The sequence below is a fragment of the Ochotona curzoniae genome, unplaced genomic scaffold (genome assembly GCF_017591425.1).
Source record: "Ochotona curzoniae isolate NIBS_2020 unplaced genomic scaffold, NIBS_Ocur_1.0 contig_1014, whole genome shotgun sequence".
NCBI lineage: Eukaryota > Metazoa > Chordata > Mammalia > Lagomorpha > Ochotonidae > Ochotona > Ochotona curzoniae.
This window is the reverse complement of record NW_024464920.1, coordinates 20,623,617-20,639,700: the sequence shown is the minus strand read 5'-3', so window position 1 is coordinate 20,639,700 and position 16,084 is coordinate 20,623,617. Positions and strand designations below refer to the sequence as shown.

General features: G+C 38.2%; 1 protein-coding gene across 2 annotated transcripts in view; it reads left to right on the top strand.

The window, feature by feature from the left end:
- The window catches only part of PTPRQ (protein tyrosine phosphatase receptor type Q), a 178,085-nt gene that overhangs the window by 42,336 nt on the left and 119,665 nt on the right, over positions 1–16,084 (top strand). For both annotated transcript variants that reach the window (XM_040989949.1, XM_040989957.1), the window contains one exon: positions 1,991–2,111. In XM_040989949.1, the coding sequence (XP_040845883.1) occupies positions 1,991–2,111 (121 nt within the window). The remainder of the gene's footprint in view (positions 1–1,990; positions 2,112–16,084) is intronic.

Below are 16,084 nucleotides of genomic sequence, written 5' to 3'. Positions count from 1 at the left end.
TACCTTTCCCATAAAAATAAATTTTAGAAGATAAATTTTATTCTAAGATTTGGTCAACTTATTCAGAAACATGGTGAAGAACAAGACTCATTTATAAAAATACAGACCCATTCACAGAGCAAACTGAGATTGGATAAAGGTCTGAGAGTTGGCTTTATTGCATTTTCAGAGCTAACTGCTTGCCTTCTTGGAGCTTACACATTAATGGGGGAGACTTAAATTTGAAAAATGTGTAAACCACTATTATTTTTGATAATTTGAACTAACCAATGAAAGTGTTTGCAAGAGTTCTTCTACAACGACAAGAGAGGGATGCAAGCTGCCCTGGGCATAGAGGAGTGTGTAGCTGTAGAAGCAGCTGTGACCTGAAGGAAGATGGCTGAAGACGTAGGAGAGAAAGGAAAGATAACACCAGGAAAAAGGGGTGTGAGTTTCATGAAGACCCTTCTCATCTACGCTCGTATACTCTGGCATGATAACCGAGTTGCGACTGCTTTTTAAACTCCATTTTTGTTAGAATTCAAATGTCAAAATTTGACTAGGCAGCTACTCTAGTTCTGCAATATTTATTTTAGATAGCTTAAATCATGTTCTAGAACAGACATGCTTAGCTGAAAAGCATTGGCTTTCAAATCAGTGCTGTTTTTGATTGAAGTTCTTTCCTTGGTAATAAGCGAAAGTTAGATTTTATAAAGATGCCAGGAAAAAATATTTATAGGCTTTTGCTTTGAAAAATGAAAGGAAGTTCTCACATAGAGGTAATTCATATCTTGGGAAACAGGCATATCTGAATGACAAATGAATTCCTACAATGATCAATATTCGGTAGTACTTTTATTATAGTGCCAGTGAAAATAATAAAATGAAAATCCCAAACACAGCTGTCACCATTATTCCCAAGAACTCATCTTATAAATCTTCTTCCACTCAATAAACTTCTGAAATATTATTACTAAAAGAATAAAAATATAGACACACTTATTTACATAAATAGCTGAGATTATATGGGAATAAAAAAGAAATAGAAACAATGCTGATAAACAGTAATTTGTAGGAGATCTTATGAACCAGAAATAAATTACTGTTTTTCAAGTATTTAGGTAAATAATCAGAATGCCTATCAGCTACCTGTGAGTTCACTTTTCATATATACATTTAATAATGAGCAAAATTTTATGAGGCTACATTTTATATGAGAAACATGTACTTACATATGAAAAATCATTTTAACATCCTAAGGCATTAATGCTATGTTCTCACCGTAGCTCGATAATGTCATTTAAATAGTTTTATCTAAATTGAACTATAAACTTAGTTTATAGTTTGTAGCAATTTTTTTTACTCTTTGTTCAGTGCACAATTAATGAAGTATTGGTACTTAACTATGATAGCATAATTACAAGTGGATTCTAAATTGTTTTCTTGCTAATGTGTCACATTGCTATTTCTTTTGTAATCCATTGGAATTTGAAGATTTGGTGAACAGGTTTTCAAAACTACTTAGCCACTTAATGAGGCAACTGAAGTTGGAAGAGTTTTCATTTGTGAAGTCTTACATTTTCATTGCTCCCAATGTTTTATCTTCCCACTTTTTGGATATGTGATTTTTCATAATACATTTTTTGAGGAGCTGTTCTGCTGTGCATTATACTTATCTACCCCATGCAGTTTTTGTTATTAAAGAAAAATAATTTACTGAGATACACTTGGACAGTAGGTGAGTCACTGTGTCATATCCCTTGTTCCATTTTCTCATGAAATATTCTTTTCCATTGAATCACAGAAACAGATGTTGTCACACCACCATGCAAAATCTTCCTTCATCATCTCATTTTGAAAGTAAACAATTAGTCTCTGTGTCTGTGGGGAAGTGCACTGACTGAACATGATAAATTTATCAGGAATTTTGTAGTAAATGGTTGTGTTTCCTTTGTAACCTTTTCTTGTACATGTTTATTAAAATGCCTGATTCTATACTCTAACTTTTTAGCTCCTGATTCTCCGCCACAAGACTTCTCTGTAAAACAGTTGTCTGGTGTCACAGTGAAGTTTTCATGGCAACCACCCCTAGAGCCAAATGGAATTATTCTCTATTACACAGTTTATGTCTGGTAAGAACTTTTTTAAAAAAAATTTTTTGCTGGGGAAGTAGTTCTGAGAACAAATAATAATCTGTAACAGATTAAGAGTGCAGTGTTTTTTTTTAAATTTTAGAATGTAATGCTACATTAGGAACTTAATTATTGAAAAACTAGTTAATGTGCTTTTTTTTTAAAAGGCAAGTTTTCTTTACCATAGTGGTGTAATTACAGTATATTAACATATTTTATGCAATTGGGATGGAAGTTGGATACATGTGCTGAATTTTTGCTCTTAAATTTTAATTTTTTTCACTTACACAAGTATAAGCATGTAATATTAAAATCTTCCAAAGTTTCATATAGATATTCTATAGTACTGTTATTGTTTTAACTTTTTTAGCTAAATAAGGATTGAACTAAAATTACTGAAGGAGGTATTTTATCACAAATCTGTTAAGGTCAATTTTCCACTTGAAGTAATCATGTATTGTTTGTTACTAATTGCACTCATATGACTGCCTGCTTGTTCTTTTTTTTTCTTTTTAAATTATTTGTTTATTTATTATCATTTCCATAGGCTCCTGGGATTTCCTTACCCCTTCCCCAGTCACCCCCTACTGAGTTCTTCATATCATTACTATAGTATAGTTCTTCATACACAGTCATATGTCCATTATTGTGGACATGGACAATGGTAGAGAGTCCAGCATCCTGTTGTCAAGACCAGTTTCATTGTAAGTCCATCTTTGGAAGTAGAGATGAACACTACATTGTACCCTCACATTTGGATATGTTAGTCTCCATTTCACAGTTACTGTACATCCCCTTAACAAAAGCAACCATAGGAAGAAAAATAGAAATTTACAATGCCATGAAGCTTAACATGTTAGTGGATTTGACAGTTTACATTACAGAGCTATTATACATCTCTTAAATGAAAAGCCACAAAACAAACAGGAAGAAAAAAGAAATTAACAATACCATGAAGTTAAATAACATGTTACTGAATGACTAATGTGTCACTAAAGAAATGTAAAAATCAAAAACCTTCTGAAGAAAATGATGCTACTGTGTGATCTATGAGTCATTGAAGAATTTAATCATAGGAAAATGTTTTTGAAGAGCTGAAATGAACAACAACAAAAAATCAAAATCCATGAGATATAGTTTGTTGATTTTGTTGGTGAAATGTGTCTTCTGTAGGCAACAAATAGATGCGTTTGGTTTTTTAATACAGTCTACTAATCTGTGGTGTTTGAGTTTAAGCATTTACATTCAGGGTTAATATGTGTGGGTGATAATTTGGTCCTTTTTTTTTAGCAATGGGTTGTTCATTGATTTAGTCTTCTGTTGTCATTTTTACTGGGATGTTCTTCACATTTGCCTTTTGTTTGGGTGGGTACTATTCCTCTTCTCTGTCAAGAGAATATGTTGAAGTATCCTTTGTAGGGCAGGTTTGAAAGAGGCAAATTCTTTTAACTTCTCTCTATTGTGGAAGTTTTTATTTCATTTTCAAAGACAAAAGAAAGCTTTGCTGGATATGTTATCCTGGGCTGACAATTTTTTTCTTTTAGAATCAGGAATATGTTGCTCCATTCTCTTCTCTCCTGTAGAGTTTCCTGTGAGAGGTCTGTGAGTTTAATTGGCATTCCTTTATATGTCAGGTGATTTTTTTTCATGTGTACATTTAAGGATCTTTTCCTTATGTTCAATTGAAGAGAGCTTGATGATCACATGTCTTGGTGAAGATTGCTTTTGATCAAGCCTGTTGGGAGTTCTATGCCCCTCCTGGATGTTGTTTCCCAATTCTTTCTCTAGATGAGGGAAATTTTCCCTTATTATTTCATTAAATATATTTGTAAAACCAGTTTCTCTTTCTGCACCTTTTGTGACCCCCATACTTTTATATTTGTCCTTTTATTAGTGTTTTTCAATTATTGAATATTTTTTTCTGGCCTGATCCAGTTCTGCTTCCAGCTTTTTGTTTGTTTCCCTTTGGTGCACAGGAAATATCTTCCAATTTTGAGATTCTTTCTTCTGCCTCCTTCATTTGATTTTGGAGACTCTCCACTGTACTTTTAATTTGCTCCACTGTATTCTTCATTTCTGATATATCAGCTTTCATTTGATTCATTTCCAGTGTGACATATTCCTTAAATTCCTTGAGCACCGGCTTTACATGCTTCTCGTTGATAAGCTTTATAACAAGTGTTTTGAATTCTGTATCTCCCATTTTCTCAATGTCTTACTCAGTTAACTCTGAGGTTGGCATAGGGTTTTGCTCCTTTTCAATAATATTCATTTTGCCTTTATCTCTTTTTTTGGTCTTGGTCATTGTACTTCTGGTTAGCAGTCTTCTCCTTGGGGCAGGTTTCTAACTGTAGTCCTAAGTCACCCACAGGTCTACAGTTTGATTTTAATTATTGTAGTTGGTACACGGCTCTTTGCAGTCATTTGTGCCACTCCCTCCAGCAAATTCCGGGTCTGGGTTCTAGTATTAGATTTCCACAATGGGCTCCACAGCCCCAGCTCCTGGCTCACCACTCTCCACCTCCTGTGACAATGTGCTGAGCTGCACCGTTGTCTTTGCAATATTTCTCCCACTTCCGGTTGGAGCAAGTCCCAGGATGAGAGAGACACCAGATGTGCTATATAGCCAAGTTGTTGTTGGTGCTGATCCTGCCAGAACCTGTTGCCTGTTAGGTCTGAGGGCCACATGGACCTATTTTGACCCATGCAATGCTGTAGTCAGTATTATTTTCCTGTGGGACTAGTGCAATACACTGAGCTAGTGAGTTCTCGTGAGCTCAGCGCATGCACAGCTCACTGTTGTCACCTTGCAGTCTTAAATTCTTTGCCACACTGTAAGAAATGGTGCCTGATGTGCCGCTACTAGAGTTCTTGATCTGCTGGCCATCAGGTCTGAGGGCTACCCAGACATGTCTTGGGTGGAACCTGTAGAATGCCATGTTGATGCAGTTTGCTGAGTCAGAAATAAGTTTGCTCCCAGCTCAGCATATGCTCAACGCTTACCCTTGCCTTTGCCTCCTTAAACAAAATGGTGCCCAATTTGGCTCTATGGGGTGGAGTGGGCTGTGAAATCGACCGTATTCTCACACTGCCTATCTGGAACCTGCTGCTCTGTCTCTGTTCCTGGTCAAATCAAAGAGACCAGCAGGACAGGCAGTTCTTTGGAATCACCTCCTGAGCTCCCAGTGAAAGTCCCTTCCTGCCTTTTTGCTGGTGGAATTCAGATCACCGTTAGCTGAATGATGATGGAATATTAGTCACTACAATACCACACCATTATTTTAGCTGTTTTCCTGTGTCTGTCAGTCTCCAGGTACCGCTCTGCTGTTGTTCTGTCATCTCCTATTTCCTGGAATGTGTACTCTCTGTTTCATACTGGTTAAATGTTTCTCCATTGTTTTAAACATGTCCTAACCCTATTCCGCCATCTTGATTCTTACCTGCTTGTTCTTTAATTGTGACCACAACGTCTTTACTGCTTCATGCGAACTCAAAAGATAGAAATATTTACTTGGATAATACAAAGCTTCCTAAGAAAATGTGCCACTTAGGTAACATATTTCCTGGTAGATTTTATACAATTCAACATAGAAAATATAATGTACACCATTATAAATTATATGCTTTACACTTCTATATTTCTGCTTTGGAAAGGGCATCATTGAGTGAGAAGTGGTAATACTTTAAAATCTACTTATCTGACCTAAAATAAGATCTTTATTTTCTCTTAATCCTTCTTCAATTTTTTGCATTACATTCTTTATTGTTATGAATTTCTGATTTTTGATGTTTATATAGTTGAGAAGGATGTCTTCCCATGTGGATCACTTACTAGGGTGGAGATATTTGAGGTCTGGGGGAAAGTGGATGAGACTATTGTTTCCAAATTTTTTCCTGTGTCTGGGGGATCAGAGGAGAAAAGGGGGGATAGCTACTCTCAGCAAGCAATCTAACCACATCAGTACCCAGGGATGGGGGTCCATGGGCATCTGGGCATGTAATCCACTGCACAGGCTTCAACAGCTGAGGAAGCCCAGTTGTAATACATGCATGCCAAGGTCACACTACAGATCCTATGCTTATTTCCCATGGTTTCAGTTCTGAGTACAACAGTTCAGTTGTTGGGGGTGGTCCCCAAAAACCCCACCTGAAGTGACCCCAGACCTGACTGTGTGTGCCAGTCAGTGCAGGATCTGACTCTGTCACATGTATCAGCCTACACACATTGGTGGTTGCAGTCACCTGGTCAGTTCTGTTCCCAGCTCCATCCCATGCCGCCACATACTCGGCCCTCACACACAGCAGTGGGAAATCCAACCCAGTCACAGTGACAATCAAAACGCTTCCAAATGGGGGCTGCAGCCCAGATCAGCCCAGTTGACTCTACCATGCAGTCCACACTTATGCCAATGGGTGCTATTGCCTGTTTAACCAGGCCAGGCTCACCCCTGGCACTGGTTATCATGCTCAGTAGTGGGAGCTGCAGTCCAAAAAAAAGATGCCCACAGTTTTTCTACGAGGTTCACTCCCAGTCCCATCCTTGCACCTTCCTGGTAGTATTGTGGTCTAGCCTGACAGGACTTGCCCCCAGTCCCAGCACTTGTCAGCTGATGCTACAGCAAAGCCTGGCCAACCTGCGCTTACTCTGGCTCATGCATGTAACAATGCATATGTTTGTCTAGCCCAGCCTGGTTCTCCTCCAACCCAGCTCACGTATAAGCTAATGGCTGGAGCCTGCCCAGCCTGGTCCACTCACAGTCCCAGTTCTTATGGTCACCAGCAGAAGCAGTAGTCCAGCAAGGAAGCCCCTGCAGCACCACTACTAGAGTATTCCCCACCCTGGTCTTGCATGTGCTGGTGGATGCTATGACCTAGTCTGGAATGGCTTGCCTCTTCTTGGTATTCACCGGCTGATGCTGTAACCTGGCTCCACCTAGCCTGCCACTAGTTTGAGCTCATGTTGGTGAGTACAGCTTAGCCCAGCCTAACCCAGCCAGCCCCCCAGTATTGGCCCTAATATGAATTGGCTGGTGCTGTGTCCCAAGCAGGCCTTTCCTGCATCCTATCCTGGTTCTCACACCTGCCTGGGGATGCTGTAAACTGGCCTGGCCCAGCCTGCCCCCAGACGTGTATGCTGATGGGTACTGTAACCTGGTTTGGTCTGGGCTGCTCCCTGCCTTGTCTATCAGGGCATCTCACAGCTGCAGGAGGTGCTAGACCCCTGCCCAACATAGTCCATCCCCACCCCACTCTTGGACTTTGTGAGTGCCCATGGATGTTGCATCCCAGCCTGTCCCAACACTCAATGCTTGGGTGTGCCTGTGGATGCTGCAACTTAGGACAACCTGGACTCGCTGAGTGTTGGTGAGTTCCATAGTCATGCCTAGCTCAACCATCAGCACCTTCAGCTCTTGTGTAAAACAGTAAGTGTTACAGTCTCATAGTGATGAGCCCACAAATTCCCCTCAGAATCTGTGCCCTGATGGGGTTCTCTCAGGAGCCAGTTAGTGTCATTGCTTAGCCAAACATGGCCCACCACCTGTCCTGACACTCACTGGCAGGTACAGTGGCCTAGTGCTGCAGGGTATGCCCCCAGTGTTAGCTTTCATGTACACCCAGGTCTCCTACATGGGCAGGTCTCCTGGTCTGACCTGAAAATATACTCTGGATTCCCCTCCAAACCACCAGGTCTCAGCCCCTTGTTTATCTGCAATTGCAGTGGCCCTTTCTCTGTAAGTCCCCTGGAAGTCATTCCTTACTAGAACGTACTTCCTTAGTGGTCTTCCAACCTGCTTATCCCCAGTACCCCCTCCTGGGAAAATGCACAGCCACACCTCCAAAATGGAGTTGGTGGTGGTTGGCAGTAATCCCTGGGCCTGGTCTTCTGGCTATGTGGCATATACATAACCCAGCCTGTCTGTTCAGTGTCTTCCACCAAATTGGCAGTGGTGCCCAGGCCTCTCCTGCATTCTGTTCTTGAGGGCTATACTTTCTTGTATGCTTTCTTGATTAATTTCTAACCATTTTGTCTAATCACAAAACATTATCAGGAGAGATGTTAGTGAACAAGAAGCCATGGAAGCTTATAACTTCCCCTTTATTACCTTATTTATCCATCCACTCATTTATTTATTCAACAATGTTGAAAAAGTACCTATGTGTCAGTGACAAGGACAGATATAATACCTCTGCCTTTGAGGAATTTCTGTTGTATATCCATGACCAAATAAATGAGAGAATGTCAGAGCACAGAGGGTTATTTTTGATGGGATGCTTGAGGAAGTCACTATTTAAAAAGTGGCATTGGGCTAAGAGTGGAATGCCAAAAAAAACCCATGACTTATTACGTAATGTTGTCCAGGGAGAAATTTTCCAGGAAGAGGGAATGTCAACTGCATTAACTCTGGGAGAAACAAAGCTTGTGATTTTGGTGGCCAGAGACATGCCACTATTGATTAGGTGTGGTGAAGCAGAGGTCGTGAAATTGGGTATAGGAGATAGACAAAGTTAGGAAGCAGGCCATAAGAATTTGGTTTTCATTTTAGTTGTAATGGGAGTTAGCAGAGAATTTTTAAGTACTTTAATTTCTTTACAGAGAATGAATTTCAGGGGGCAGAAATGTCAGCAAAGAAACTAAGTAGCAGTGTATTTTTACAAGCTCAGCAGTGCCAGAGAAAGGGGAGTGCTTGGAGTTACATGTAGGAAGAGTTGACAGGATTTAGAGATGAACTATAGGGATAAGAGTAAGAAGAGTCTAGGATGACCTCTTGATTTTGGATTCCAACACAGCAACTCCTGGATTTTTAAGACATTTGTCAGGTTAGGAAAAAGTGTAAGTGAAGCAGTTTGATTAAGTGAAAACCTTTAACCTTCTTTGTTTTCATTTTTGTAGGATGTTTCAGACTGGGAATTCCAGCTCCCCATTGTGGAAATAATCTTTTTTCTCTGTGCATTGATCATTATTCCCTTCCGAGCACCATGGCATTTTCAGTGTAATTTGGAGCGAGAAAGAAATGCATGTGCTTACGAAGCATTTTTTTGTTCTGTATCTGTTTCCTTTGCATTTTTTCAATGTTGATGGGGAATGTGAAGGCATTTATTTAAATGACTCATTATTTGCTCATGTTTTCTGGCATTGGGCCAGTCTCTTTCAATAAACTTTCGATCAACTCACATCTTAGATTCCTAATTGTTCTTGTTCTCTCATCTTTCCAGAAATCGTTCTTTTTGTTCCCAAGATAGGTTCTGAAAGCAGAGGCATCTTAGGGAAAATAGCTAAAGGACTCTTGAGTCTGAATGTCATGTGTCTTCTTATCTGGGTCTTTGGAAGTCATCTGGCAGCAACCTGGAGTCATATCTTTTTGCTTGGCGATTCCTACTTTCTGTTTTACCCTTTATGTAACTTCAGGGTTTATTCTAGTTGCCTTTTCTCTTAACTCATCTGTCTTGAGTCTCAGGTACCTAGATCCCTTCACTTGTAACCTCTGCCCAGCAAGCATCTGAAAAATGGAAGTGATGGTCACTTGATTTAAGATTTACTTTTTTTAATTGGAGAGTCAGATGTACAGAGAGAAGGAGATACAGAGAAAAAGATCTTCCAATCAATGACGCATTCCCTATGTGGCTACATTGTCCAGAGCTGAGCTGATCCAAAGCCAGGAGCTTCTTCCATGTCTTTCATGTAGGTACAGGGTCCCAAAGCTTTGGACCATCTTATAATGCTTTCCCAGACCACAGATTGGAAACTAGAAGGGAGATGAAGCACCTGGATATGAGCCATTGCATGCAAGATGAGGACTTCAGCCACTAGGCTACCACTCCTGACCTCGTCACTTAAATCTTGATATGAATATGGAAATCAGTTATTTAGAATTAATGAAGAAAGAATGAGAGAAAATGGCTTTAATAAAGCTAAGAACATTGATTTATCTGAAAAGCCTCTACATAAATTTTCACCTTTCCCATCTTTTATGGCTATAATTTAATACTTTTGACAATCCATCAGTAAATGCATTTTTTTGTTTTGTTATTATTATCATTATTATTCAATGATATGGTTCCATGGGCTCAGGGATTTCCCTTCTCTCCTTCCATCCTCACCCCAACACTGATTTTCCTTATATCATCATAATAGCATAGTCCTTCACAACCAGTCGTAAGTTCATCATTCTGCTGTTTAAGTGATTGTGTTTTAAGGCTTACTGCACATTAGCCACTCTGTACAACCTTGGGTTATGAAAAAACACGTTTTCATGTACTATGCTTAATGAACTTAGGAAAAATGATAATTCTTGGTTCTTGATTAAATGTATTAGGGGGCTTTGAGTTGGAAGATCTTTATGCTTCTGCTTATAGAACGTATAACATTAATTTCCCAGTAGAAAAATTTTTGTAAAATATGTTATGTAAATGTTATCAAGTCATTGTGAACCTTTATTCATCTCAATACTATTAAAGTTGGGCCACGGTTACTTAATGCATTAATATATTACCATGTCATGTTTTGGCTAACATTGACTGCCAATTTTTAGTGTATTATTTTTCTGTGTGTGTGTGTATTGTGTTTTAAGTTTGTCAAACATCATGTTCTTTGTCCTTTGTACACTGATGCATAAATTCTCAAGCAAACAGGGAAGGAAAACTGATATTTGAATGATTTTTTGAATGATTTTTTGACAATAAAACTGAAGTAATGTGTGTCTAATAAGATAAAACATTTTATAAAAGGGAATAGGCAATCTGGTTAGCTTGCAAGGTTTGATGGAAAAATGCAGTTAATAAGTTTTTATTAATCTAATGTTTCGTTTTCTAGTCTTTTACTCAGTTTTCTGCACCCGATGGAGTGACGACATTTAAGATTGAAAACCCTAGAAACTGAAGCCTCTTTTTTTTTTAACTGTCTTTGTCTCATCAGAATACAGCAATTTATACTCTCTGGCCTTTGAATAAATATTTGTTGAAGCAGTGAAAGAATGCATTATACCTCAGAGTGTGTTGCCTTTCTCAATCGTGTTGGGTTTAGAGCATGGCCAGGCAATAATTGTACTTTCTATTGACACATTTCCTCTTCTGTTGTCCTCAGAAATGCTGCTGAAACTTCTCTATTGTCCTCAAGATCCTTGATACATTTTCCACGTTCACAGCAGATAAACTCAAATACTGAAAACTGGGGCTGCTTTCTGCACATTGATTGCCTCAAATTACTGCTTCCAGATCCTGCCATTCTTAACCTTTGCCTCCTCTGTTCTCAGGGTAAACGCTTTTCCCTTGTGCTCACACACACACTTTCTTGTCTTCAATACCACAGTTCATGTGTCTGCTCGAAAAACTTGGTTTATTTCTTCTTCGTTTCTGACTTCATTGTCTTCAGTGGCTGTTTTTTCTAATCCTCTAATGTGCTTTCTACCTCAGGGAAGTGAATGAGAAATCCAAACTAAAGCTGCCGACCAAATAATGTTAAGAAGGGTAGTCATAAGTGGTTACACAATTCAAAAAGTGTACTTGTCTTTGTTAATTTAAATGACAGAGAAGATAAACGCATTTTTAAGAGACAGAAGAGAAAGAGAAAATACATTTCCATGTGCTCATTCAATCGCTGAAGGCTTGAGAGGGTAGGTACTGGGCCAGGCCTAAACTAGGAGTCCAGAACCTCATGGTTCTCACACATGGATAGCAGCGCACCCAGCGCTTCAGCCATTACTTTTACCTGTTGCTTCCCAGCTTGTGCATTAGCAGGAAGATGAATCATCAACGCAGGGGGCATGGGGAGGGGACTCAAACCCCAATATTTTGATGTAATTTGCAACAGTCTTAACCACAGAGCCAGATACTCACCCCACAAGTACCCAATTTTGACTCAAAATGTCTTTAAGAATTTAGAGAAATTTTAGAAATATGCAGCTCTTTATTCCTTGCTAGTTTAAAATTTTTGAACATGTAATCTCTCATCCATTTGTATTGCCAACCTGTGTAAAATAATTAGATTTTCAAGTTTTTGTCATATTCTCCAGTTGTCTATTTTGCTTCAAATGCTAGAATTTTATTCTTGTTTTATAACTTAATTCCCTTGTAGATATATGCACCACATTTTCTTTATGCTTTCATTTCATGATGGACATTTCAGCTGATTCCAAATTTTGTCTTTTGTGAACAGTGCTGCTATAAGCTTACTGGTACTGGTGTCTCTGACATAATGTGTTCAGATCTTTTGAGTGTATACCAAGTAGTGGGATTGATTGCTTGGTCATATGGCAAATCTATTTTTAGTTTTTAAGACTTCACCACACTGTTTTCCAAAGTGTTTGTAATAGTTTATATTCCAAGTCGTGTGTGTTTTTCTTTTCCACATCCTTGTCAGCATTTGTGATTCTCTGTGTTTTGGATTTTAGTCATTCTAATAGGGGTGAGGGATATTTCATTGTGTGAGATGGGTTTGCTTTATGTAACAGATAAATGGATATTGTTTTTTGACCCATTCCACTAATCTGTAATGTTTGATTAATGAGTTTAAACCACTTATACTCAGGGTAAATATTGAGAAATAGTAATTTGGTCCTGTCATTTTGGGTTGTTCATTGTTTTAGTCTTCTGTTGTTGCTTTATTTGGGTGTTCTCCGTGTTTGCCTTTGGTTTTTGTAGGTGCTATTCCTTTTCTCTGTCAATAGAACATCTTTAGGTATCATTTGTAGGGAAGGTATGGAATAGGCAAATTCTTTGAGGTTTTATTTACTGTGGAAGAATTTTACTTTCAAAGAAAAAGGAGTGTTTTTCTGGGTTTGTTATTTTGGACTGGCAATTCTTTCCTTTTAGAATATTCTGGCCTGTAGAATTTTCTCTGAGAGGTCAGCAGTGATTCTGATTGTAGTTCCTATATGTGTCAATTGATTTTTTTTTCATGTGCATATTTAAGAATCTTTTCCCTGTGTCCAGCTGATAAGAGCTTGATTATCATGTGTCATGGTGAAGATCACTTTTGGTCAACACTGTTGGAAGTTCTATGCCCCTCCTGTATTTTGTTTCCCAATTCTTTATCTAAATTAGTGAAATTTTTCTTTTTCATTTGGTTGAATACATTTCTAAACCCAGCTTCTCTTTCTTTGCCTTCTGAAACTCTCATAACTTTTATATACAGCTTTTTAATAGTGTTCCTTAATTCTTGAATACTTTTCTTAGCTGAACTCAGTTTCTGTTCCAGTTTAATTTTTCCCGCATTGTTGAAGGAAATGTCTTCCAATTCTGAGATTCTTTCTTCTGCCTTGCTCATTTTATAATTGAGGATCTTCGTTGAATTTTTAATTTACTCCATCGTGTCCATCATTTCTAATAATTTGTTTTGATTTTGTTTCAGTGTTGCTATTTCCTGTGTGACATGTTCCTTAAGTTCCTTGAACTCCTGTATGTGTTTGTCATTGTTAAGAAGCTTTATAACAAGTTTTTAAAATTATTTATCCTCCATTTCCTTGATGTCTTCCTCAGTTAACTCTCAGGTTGACAAAGTCTTTTGTTTGTGGAGGAGTGATCAGTAATATTCGTTGTACCTTTGCCTCTTCTTTTGCTCTTGGTCAATGCTATTTTGGTTAGCAGATTTCTCTGCTAAGCTGTGTTGCCCACAGGTCTACAGGTCAATTTTACTGCTTGCATTCAGTACCTTGTTCCCCATTTGCAATTATGTGCTACTCCCTTCAGCTTGTTTCATTAGCTCCAGCTCCTGCTTCACTACTCTCCTCCCTGCCACACTCGTGATCCTGTGCTGTGGCTGCACCATTGCCTGCACTATTGCCTGCACTGCCATTCTCCCACATTTTGTGTAGCCTTTGTTTTTAATTCTTTTCTCTTTTGTATGGATTATTTCAAAAGAAATTCTTTACTTCATGGGTCTCTTCTGTTAGGACTTCTCAATTCTGTTTTTTTATTTCATCAATTGAGGAGTTTATTTCCAAAATTTATATTTACTTCTTCTTAATGAGTTTTCTCTTAGTAATGTTTTCTTTCACTGCTTTCCTCATTACCTTGATCTATCTTTACTCTCTTGTATCATGTTCACTTTCCTGTAAGTCATTATTTTGAAGTCTATGTCTGTCATTTTGTAGATTTCCTTCCATTAAGGACATAATTGTGGAAGATTACTCTGTTGTGTTGGAAGCCTCAGGCTACCTTGCTTTTGCATGTCTCCTGTGTCCCTGTGTTGATGTCTGCACATCTGGTATATTCGTCCTTCCTTCTTTATGGGGTAAGTTTTATTGGGAAAGAGTTTATGGTTTAGTGGAATATAAGGTATCATTCGGCTTGTTGGTTTGGCTTTGGTTCTTTTGTTAGTCTCTGGGTGATTTCTTCTGTCTTAATGTCAGTTTTGTCTGTAAGTGATACAGTGGTGTAGTCTGCTGCAGTTCGTGGGGAGAGAAATATGGCTTTGAGATGAATAAGGGTTTCCTTGTATGGTAAACAGAGAGCTTGGTGTAAGTTTCCCTGGAAAATGTAATAAGCAGGGCCCTATTCTTCATGGTGACTTTGACTGTAAGCTGGTAATGCCAGAACAGAGGTGTGTGGCATGATTTTTGCTGAAGTTGGGGAGCATTCTGAACAGATGAGGGAGGGGATGGAATAGATGTGGCTTCCCTGTGGCAAGCCTAACTTGCTGAAACCTCCATAACTATGGAGGCCAAAGTAAAAGTCCATGGGTGACTGGAGTTCCCTCTCAGCTAAAACTACAAGCAGCTAGTGGGCCATGTGGCTATATGTACCAGTGCCTCTGTCTGCACGCTTTGCTACCACAATTTATTTATTTATTACTCTCTCATGATGGATTTCTATCAGGCTTCTGAAAATATTCATTTCTTCTTTGATATACCAGAGTGGTTCAAGTAAGTTTGGCTATTATTCTGCCTATTGGAAAGTTTTTGAGAGTATTATTTCATCTCTGTTGATAAAGCATGGTAGATATTGGTTCATATATGTATATCAACTGAAGCAGATTGATCAGTTTTGTAATCAGATCATTTTTGAAAATGTTTTTTTTCTGAAATACCAAATTCTTGAGCCAAGATTTATTTTTAATCTGCTTTTTTGAGATAATTTGCTTGATTTCATGTTATCTATCTAGGTCTTGGATTAGATATAGATTTTTTTGTTGTTGCCATCAAGGAAAGAAGATAGTGATGCACAATGACAAATAGCCATGAAAAATACTTGAAAAAACAGATTAGACTGTTTTAGCCTCATCTATAGTTGTATAGATCTGAGCTACAAATTCCTCTTAGTGTCCTGATGACCTGTGACCAATGACAGGCGTATGGAATAGGGTAAAATTTCTACAACAAGCCGTCTTTTTTTCTGTGACTAATAGCCACAACATTATGAGTCTTAAAAGTCCCTCTTCTGTAGTCTCAATGAATCCAAAGAAAACTCTCTGTTGCTTTGGAAAGAGGATGTCAAGTGAAACTGTTTCAAATTGCTGAATATCCTGGCTAATCCCACCTGTCTCTAATTGCATACTCTGAAATCTATTTTTCTCACTACGGTAAGCTTTCCAGCTATTTTTCAGACAATAATACTTATATTTAGGGTAAATTGACTCTTCCCTAACAGTAAAACCATGGCTGAAATGTATCTCCTTTGTGGATACCCTTGGTTTAGTTAAAATCTGTTGTTTCGATGATTCAAAATTGAAATATTTCAGTAAAAGAGAAATTTCTCTTCAGAAGGGATATCTCCTTACTTTTTTTGGTGTCTTGTGTTTCTCAAGAAGACAAATATGAGATTATAGCAGACATGTTTTTCCTGTGACATTGATCCCAGGCCCTTATCTAAATTCTTCCTTGACTGATTTTATTCTTAAATATTTAATGCATATTATTGTACCATCAAATGTATATTCACTCTCTCACTTTGCTAATCTATACTTGATTCAATATTATGGAGTTGAATTGACTGAAATAAAATTGTTGTATTTCTATATTACATGCAGCATTTTTTCT